General features: G+C 34.1%; 1 protein-coding gene across 1 annotated transcript; it reads right to left on the bottom strand.

The window, feature by feature from the left end:
• Positions 1 to 13: 13 nt before the first annotated feature.
• LOC118746405 (protein ALP1-like) lies at positions 14 to 1892 on the bottom strand. The gene is made up of 3 exons (XM_036480264.1): positions 1331 to 1892; positions 1152 to 1257; positions 14 to 825 (listed from the first exon to the last, which is right to left on the bottom strand). Exons 1-3 carry the CDS (start codon positions 1761 to 1763, stop codon positions 258 to 260), a joined length of 1107 nt encoding a protein of 368 aa, XP_036336157.1. The 5' UTR covers positions 1764 to 1892; the 3' UTR covers positions 14 to 257.
• Between the last annotated feature and the right edge of the window lie 7182 nt (positions 1893 to 9074).

Consider the following 9074-nt stretch of genomic DNA (forward strand, 5'->3'; position numbering starts at 1 on the left):
AAATTTTAATGAAAATTTGTTGAATTTTTCTAAGCTCTGTATAAAAACTGAAGTTTGGAGTTATATGGCTTTTGTCATATAATGCGCTATAATTTTCTGAAAAATCGGCGAACGTTAAGCAAACAAAAGAAAAATAGTCAGAACTGGTCAAAATGTCTAGGTGCTATTATTTTGATCAGTGGTAAAGAATTATGATAGCTTTTAATTATAATTGCTTCTTACTAAAGCTATATAATTAGTCTTTTTGAGTTTGGTAGTCAGTAATTAAAATAAGTGGTTTTCAAAGGAAAATTGTCTTTTAAAAAATTTTTCAAATTGTTTCGCAAATGCTTAGGGTCAACATTGTCATCAAAAATTATTTCACTAGAAAAGGTGTCTTGAGGCTGCCGAAATTCTCTTATATTTAGAGCTGATTGTGCCCACGTTTCTAAATAGGATTCTTTCTGTTGTTCAACAAAATTATGTAATATAGCACAAGCTAAGACAACTTGCGGAACGAAAGTAGGATTCACATCAATTCTTTTAGTTAGGCATCGCCAACGACCTTTAAGTCGACCAAAAGCATTTTCGACGACTATTCGGGCAGAACTCAAGTGGCAATTAAAAGATTCTTCGGCTGCATTCAAACTTCCGGTGTATGGTTTTATTAACCAGGGAAGAAGTGGATACGCAGGATCTCCAATAAGAAATAGTGGCGTTTCAACACCATTTATTAATTTTGTATGCCTCGGAATTAATGTCGATGAGTTTTTAAACAATCCCGACTCCTTAAAAACCGTCGCGTCATGAGTGCTTCCAGGTAACTTAACGCTGACATCTGTGAACCTTAATAAAAAAAATGTAGTTTTTTACAATATATCGTTATATAATATGGGTATTTTAACAACTTAAGGCGGATCTCCATAGCATGCGTATACGTATGCGTGCGTTTGACAGAAAAATTGAATATACAAATGTTTATGGCAGCACCTACATAGCAACGCATCAAAATGTAAGAAAATTGTATGAATTTTGATTTCTAAGCGTAAATGTCAAACGCACGCATACGGATGCGCATACTATGGAGGTCCGCCTTTATTTATCTACTAAAGTAACAAAATGTAAAAATGTTTCCCATTGGTTCTAATGTACATATGCATGCATATACATACATGTAGTTGCTATCCACCACTCCTTGCATTACGATGGAAGGCCACCCCTTTCTATTAATATAATCTAGGTATCCTTGACTTGGTGGCAAGATCGGTATGTGGGTTCCTAAAATGTTTAATTTCCAGAGTTTTAGTTATGTATGGATATGCATATAAGCCTTCAGGTTGGTTAAAATTACCATCGATAGCGCCAATAATGTTTGGTATATGCGATTTTTTCTCAAATTCACTTGCAATTAATAACGCATCTCCCACCTGTGGAAACTTGATAAACTCTGTTTTTAGCTGAATTAACGCGTTCACGACGAGGTGAAAATATTTGTGAACAGTGCTTTTGTGCACACCAAAGACATCACCAATAACTCGGTATTCTCCACAGGAAGCCAATTTATATAAACAAATGGCTACTTGCTTCTCTATAGCAAGGGGTGGAGTGATACATGGCACACAATCGTTTTTAAGAAAGCACTCTAGTTTTTCGCAAAGCAGTAGGAACGATTTTTTACTCATACGGAAAGCTTCGATGTAGCACTCATCATTTTCTGGCTGCTGCAGCGTCCACCAGAAGTTCTCCTTCCTTTTCCGTTTGTGGAAACGTCGAATTCGAGGCATATTCGTAGCAAAAAATATGTTTGGTAAATTAGCCTGGGACCCAACCAATTCTCTCACATTATTTCTTTTTTCATTGTTTGAATTCCAAATATTCGCATCAGTATTTAAAAGCTGATTAATAACAATCGTTCTTTTTCTTTGCCACGATTTTATAATGCCGAATAAAACTAGATTTTTCTCACTTTCCATTACGTTAACTTATAAAATGTCAAATGAAAACAGCTGATTTTGTTTGCTTTTGAAGACGGTTACTTTGATGCCGATATAAAGCCGTAAGCATAAACACTACAGCGAAATGTGTACGGTGTCAATGCGCTTTGAATTAAGTCGATTATTCTGTGCGTATAAACGTAGTATATGACGTCTACATTTTTAGATCAGCAGACAGAAAAATGTATTAAAAAAAAATTTGAAGCGAGCATATATACGTGTTTGATAAATACGTAAATAGTATTTTGTATGCGCGTGTGTATAAAAATATGCACAAATACTCAACTGTGTGAATGAATGCGGTAAATAATTGTGCACATACACATACATATTTTATACACATGCATTCATAAATAAATATTCATACCAATTTGTAGCTGTCAATTCAGAGTTTCCGATGCATTTTGACAGGCGGAAGAGATCAACTCGGCATGCAAATTCTTATACATTGTAATGCACGGCCTTCCAACTTTTTTCAAATGATGAATATTTAAGAAAATTAAATACATATCGTCACCTGAAATGCAAAAAGACGTAACAACATCGTAACCGAAAAGGAAAAAGTCGTGACTAAATTTTTTTAAATTTTTTTCATTAAATGGTGTGCAAGTTGTAATTCGATGAAATCCATTATATCAATCAAAAACTGAATTTTTAATTTTTTATTAGTTACGACTTTTTGAATTTCAACGACGATGTTTGTTACGTCTTTTTGCATTTCAGGTGACGATATGTACATATATACGTTTAATTAAGGATGAGATCTGCGGCTAAAAGGAAGAGCTCACAATCTCCAAAATAATTGTTTATATATTTGCCTTTGTGCCGGTGCATGTGGTATGTATTAAGTATGTTTGGCATCACTAAATATTGAATACAAAAATTTTCCCGAGACGTCGCGAAAACGCCGAAATATTCCCAAAAATCTAGAATTAGGCCCGAAGATCTCGAATGATATCGGAAAAATCTAAAATATTCAACACGAAAAATGCGGAAACATTAAGAAAAAATTTTCAAAGCTTTGAAAAAAACATTAAATCCCGAAGCTTTCCATTATTTTATCAATCTCTAAAATAAACAAGTAAGCACAGTGCTGTTTTTGGCTATGCCGAAGGCTTTGTATCTTTCATGATCAGCAAACAAATTAGTATGGGACCACCTGTGAGGTAACACCTTTCCTTTAAAACGAGAATTATTATTAGATAGAAAAAAAATTAAAAAAATATATATATATATTCCCACGAACTGATAACCTTCTCCTTTTTGTGAAGTCGGTTAAAAATAACCAATAGCTTTTTCTTAAAATACTTAAATTTATTTGAATAATAATGAAATGGGGTAAACATTTAGTTGACCATAACTACTTAGCTGGGGGAGTTAGTTAACAAAAACTAATATCTGAAAAATCAGTTGTTATGTATTTCTTATATTGTACCAACTTAAATGGTTTTCACATTAGGCTTTGTAAGCTCGATTGATCTATAAGTATAAGCCTGCATAAACGAGTTATATCGCATAAACTTATTTCTGAACAGTCAGTAGTAAGGGGAGATATATATACCTTAAGAAGCACAGATTTTGAAGACTTTATCAGCAGATTTTTTATTATTAAATAATAAATAACTCAAGAAATTGCACGGAAATGTCTGTCTAATTGAAAGGGTTTTAGAGTATAACCTCATATCTGAACAATCAACTGTATCGAGGCTATAAGTTATAGTGACTCGATCGTTGTCATTTTCAATGTAGACTCACTGGCGATTTATTCTTCTACTGACACTTACAAGCGTCGGAAAAATCGTTAGTATTAAAAAATTATATTGGGAGTTTTCTGCAGAGATAAGAATCTACCGATCGAAAATTTTTTTTTCCAAGAATTCTATGGCTTTTCTACGAAAAAGTGTTACTTTCCTATATAAAATACAGAGAAAAGTTCATGGACTTTGAGGCAGTACTAAAATTAATTTTTTTGAAACAAAAAAAGGATATTCTTCTTTTCTATTTAGAAAAATCCTAGGCGTCATTCACCATCATTTAAAGCCAGGACATAACAGTTATAATTTTTATCGGAAAAATATTGTCCCATAACAGTTATTAGATGAGAAAGATATTTTATTTCGCCGATAGCAGTTATAACCCAGCGTTTACTTTTTACGTTGCCTGATAACTGTTATGACGGAGAAATGTATCTTCCGTCGCCAATAAGAGTTATTTCTCAACGTTTATTTTTTAAGTTGCTTTATAACGGTTATTACCCAACTTTTATTTTTACGTTTCTGATAACAGTTATTTCACTACGCCTCTTTTATTTTCCTCATCTTTATCTTCTTCTCCAGCTCCGTTTTCGTCACTATTATTATCTTACAACGTTTATCAGACAACCTAAAAAATAAACGTCTGATAATAACTGTTATCAAGTAACTTAAAAAATAAACATTGGGCAATAACTGTTATCGGGCAACGTAAAAGTAAACGTTGGGCAATAACTGTTATCAAACAACATAAAAATAAACCTTGGGTTATAACTCTTATCGGCGAAATAAAAAAAAATTTGCATCTAAAAATTGTTATGAGACAATGATTTCGTTAAATTTCAGAATTCGGCCAACGTTTTCATTTCGCAAATTCGATATAACAGTTATTTTTGGTCCCTGTTTTAATTTTTTTTCTACCACCGCAGTGTACATACTTAGATACATACATACATACATACATCCATCATAACTAGGAACACGTATGTATGTACATAGAATTTCTGCTAAAACATAGTTCTTTTAGCAAGGATTCGGAAAACCCAGCTTCATTCCAACCCTGGTAATTTTCCAAAAATATCTATTGGATTCTGGTTCTCATAAAAATACCGCCAATTTGCATTTGCAGCTGTTACGAAGCTGCTACTGCTAGAACAAAATTATGGTCTATGCTAGAAACATTTCTAGGGCCACGGTTTATCAAAACGTGATATGGAAGTTTTTGTCGTATAAGTGACAATCGGACGGACATAGAGTTCAGACATCATGTCTGACCAAAAAGGTTCCACTAGTCAATCACTTTCCCTCCAATGGTAACCGAACTAATATTCGGCTTATACTCTCTTTTGAACGGTACCAGAACGGCTTTTCGCGGGTTTATGCTGAAGCTATCACGCTGGGAGAACAGTGAGGGAACTTCCGAATCTTCCCACTAATTGCCAAGTCATATTTTCATTGCCAATTGCATTGTAAGCTTGCTTAAAAGATCATTGATCACGTTAGACTAAAGCAAGGAGAAGAAGGACTTTTGACCCTAATATTGCCGGAAGTGTTGTTCAAGGATGATGTAGCTAATATTGGGTTCAGTAAAAAGATTGATGCTTCTTTGGAATAGATAACTGTTGGCAGTATTATCAAAAGCCTCCTCGATATCTAAGAAGGTGCAGAGGATAACTTCCTTGATTCTTTCGATATCGAATTTTGAGGCACATCGCTTCTCTTGTATATCACTTCCATGGGTAGCGTCTCCTTCAATTTTGATGATGAATTAATATCGATGTGATTAAAATAATTTACATCTTTATTCATTTATTTAGATACATATTTATACGTGTGTATATATATGTACGTATCCTGGATTATAAATAAGTTTTTAAGATATTTCAATTATCTATACTCTATACTAATTATATAAAGAGAAGTCCCTTTTTTTTGTAACAGGTAATCTCGCGAACGGCTGGTCCGATTTTCATGAAATTTTGTATACAGATAGCTTTCGGTAACCACCATGTTTTAGGCTAAAAAAAATTTACTTTTTTTTGGGTAGGTGGACCAGGGACCGGTCTATTCGAAAAAATCTTATTATAGTCCGATTTGCTTAAAATTTAGTACGTAAGTAGCTTTTTAGCATATATTAGCATATATGACCCATTTTTTCCGGGATGTGGTCCAGGGACCGATCTATTCGAAAAAATCGAATTTACGGTCCGATTTGCTTAAAATTCGGTGTGCAGGTAGCTTTTTAGCATGTATTAGCATATGTGATAAATTTTTTCCGAGAAGTGGACCAGGGACCGATCTATTCCAAAAAATCGTATTTATGGTCCGATTTGCTTAAAATGCTTTTTAGCGTATATTAGCACATATGATCCATTTTGTCCGGGAAGTGGACCAGGGACCGATCTGATCGAAGAAATCGTATTTATGGTCCGATTTGCTTAAAATTCGGTACGTAGGTAGCTTTTTGCCTGGATAAGCTTATAGATTCCTGTTTTCCAATTTTCATCCAATTTCGAATATAAATAGCTTTAAGTAACGACCATATCAAGGGGCGAATTCGTCACTAGGCAAGATTTTTTTGCGCCAATCAGAAACAACGGATACTGTCAAAATATAATTATAATATATAATATATCTCAACTAATATATATTTAGAAAGCCGTTTGTTAGTTTTCGCAAGGCTCGAGAGCGGCTGAACCGATTTTTTTGAAACTGCCACCTGCCGCACGTGTTTCAAGGATGGTTTTAGGCTGAAAAAATCTATATGTAAAGGGGGCGTGGCACTTCCCATACAAACCGAATTTCTTATGCTACATATCTCTGAAAGTGTGCATGGTAGAGTTTTGGAAATTGGTATGGAGATATACGAAATCAATCGCATACCCTTGGAGAAAAATTTTAGCTATTGTAAAAAGGGGTCTGGCATCTCCCATACAAACCGAATTTTTCATACTGCTTATCTCTGGAAATTTTTTGGTTGAGTTCTAGAGTTTTGTATGGAGATGTACGAAATAAATCGCATACTCTTGGAGAAAAATAGGAACTATTGGAAAAGGGGGCGTGGCATCTTCCATACAAACCGAATTTTTCATACTGCCTATCTTTGGAAGTGTTCATGGTAGAGTTCTGGAACTTGGTATGGAGATATACGAAATCAATCGCATACTCATGAAGAAAGAGGGCAGCTGTTGGAAAGGGGCGCGTGGAACCTCCCATATAAATCGAAGTTTTATACTGCATATCTCTGAAAGTATTCATGGTACAGTACCGGAACTTCGTATGGAGATATGTATATAGTTGAAATCAAGCCCATACTCATGGAGAAAATTTGGGCTATTTGAAAAGGGGTGTGAGGCCTACAAACGTACCGACCTTTAGCTATCTTTGAATGAATTTTTTTATTCTTCTGTAGGTGTGTTTGTGAGTGAAGTCCTCCTAAATGGTTGTACGGATTTTAACGAAACTTTTTGTGAATTTGAGTGGGTCTCTGGATGGTTTCGTTCACAATTTAATCCGACAGTTGGCAATGTAGTTGAGTTATTACTAAAAATCTTATTTATGATCCGATTTGGCTAATGTTTTAAATATGTATGCACTACTATTGCAAAAACGTGCTGCCAAGTGGTGCTGAAGTCGAGCTGTTACTAAAAATAGCCAAGTGAGAAAAGGGGCCGTGAAGGTCAGATTAAATCGGTCTGTTGCACCATTGAGTATATCGAACGCTCCTGCGTTGGAATTGGCCCAATGGATGTGATTTTGCAATATTATTATGCGTTCAAACTTTTAAGGTATTTCGTCTGAAATAAGTATATGTATATTGCATTTCTGTAGAACAATGATTCCCACCCATTTTGAAATTGCCACCTACTATACTGTAAAGCTTCTAGGACATTCACTATAGAACCGGGTCATTGTTGCCGCCAGGGAGTAAAGAGGAAAAAATTTATTTCGCTTTGCGAATAACAGTGCTATGAAATGCCGCACAACTGGAGCATTTCAAGAACGGATATAACACTTTCCTTAGGTTATTTAAAGTGGAAAATTACCACCAAACCTTAATCTTAGCAGACAAATGTGCCAATGAAAATCGTAAACGTGAATTGTTGGTGAAAAAGTTGGAAAAGTTTCAATAAAATTTATAAAAATCTTGGGCGGGACGAAGTTCGCCGGGTCTGCTAGTTTATTTATAAGATGCATACATATGTATGTACATTTTTGATCAAAAATGTAATGTCTTTATTTTTACAACACACGCAGCATGTGTGCCTGTTTATTTTAAAACAGTTATGACGTTATGCACAAATGATTTTCCGCAAAGAGTTTTGTTTACACCAATGGATGAATTTAAATAAACAATGCTGAGCTAATTTACTTGTAAATTTTATTGAAAAAAATTAAAACAAAAATTCACGCGTCGGTTGTAATGAAAAATATATTTACCAGGCTAAATTTATTTAAACCCATTCAATCATTTACATACATACATACATAAATGGCGAGTATGTGCGTAGGTTGAACAGCCATATTAATGAAGATAATGAACCCCGGTATTTCGAAGCATTTAAATTAAGTCCCTTGAAATTGCTTTTCAAATTTTGCATAGTGAATATTTATTTAAAACGCATTAGTAAAATATTCGAACCAAATTCGAATTTTACTGGTCAGAATCAGTGTTGCCAAGTTTTGAATTTGAAAAAGCACTAAAACCCAAGAAAAATCGATTTTTTTCTCGAAAAAAGCACCAAATTTTTATTGTAGTATTGTATGCATAAAAACTGGTATTGTAGGGTTGCCGATTCAAATAAATAAAAATCAATTTATTCTGTTTTCTATAAATTCAAATATTTTCATTCATGCGGCGTTAAGATTCTTGCTCTTATTTTCTAATTTGCAGCTGTGCCCAGCGTTGCCATCTCGCTTATATGTAAGCAAAATTTATTATGAACTATGTGTTAATTTAAATCTACATTGCAGACTCTTGTGAACCAACGGAATGTAAAAAACTTTTCTTTCCGACCGCTTGATTTTACCCCTTAATGTGTCTCATTTGAGCGTATTATCCATTGGCGCATAGTGGGAAAAATATTTTTGTGTCAAAAAAGCTATCTACTCATCACCCGATTTTTATTATTCTCTTTTTTCAAAGGTTCGTTAGCCATTAATTTTACTGTTAGGAGATGTTACTGCTTTTTGAATAGTCGTAAAAAAATATAACAAATTCAGCTCAAACTAAAGGTCTGCCACATATTTTGTTGGTAAACATATGCTCTCTCGCTTATGATTGTCACTGTGACATGCTTTTGTTTCGATTTTTATGAAGTTTCTTACAAAATTTACGATTGCTATAATT

The sequence above is a fragment of the Rhagoletis pomonella genome, unplaced genomic scaffold (genome assembly GCF_013731165.1).
Source record: "Rhagoletis pomonella isolate Grant_MI unplaced genomic scaffold, Rhpom_1.0 Rhpom_scaffold_00010, whole genome shotgun sequence".
Taxonomy (NCBI): Eukaryota; Metazoa; Arthropoda; class Insecta; order Diptera; family Tephritidae; genus Rhagoletis; species Rhagoletis pomonella.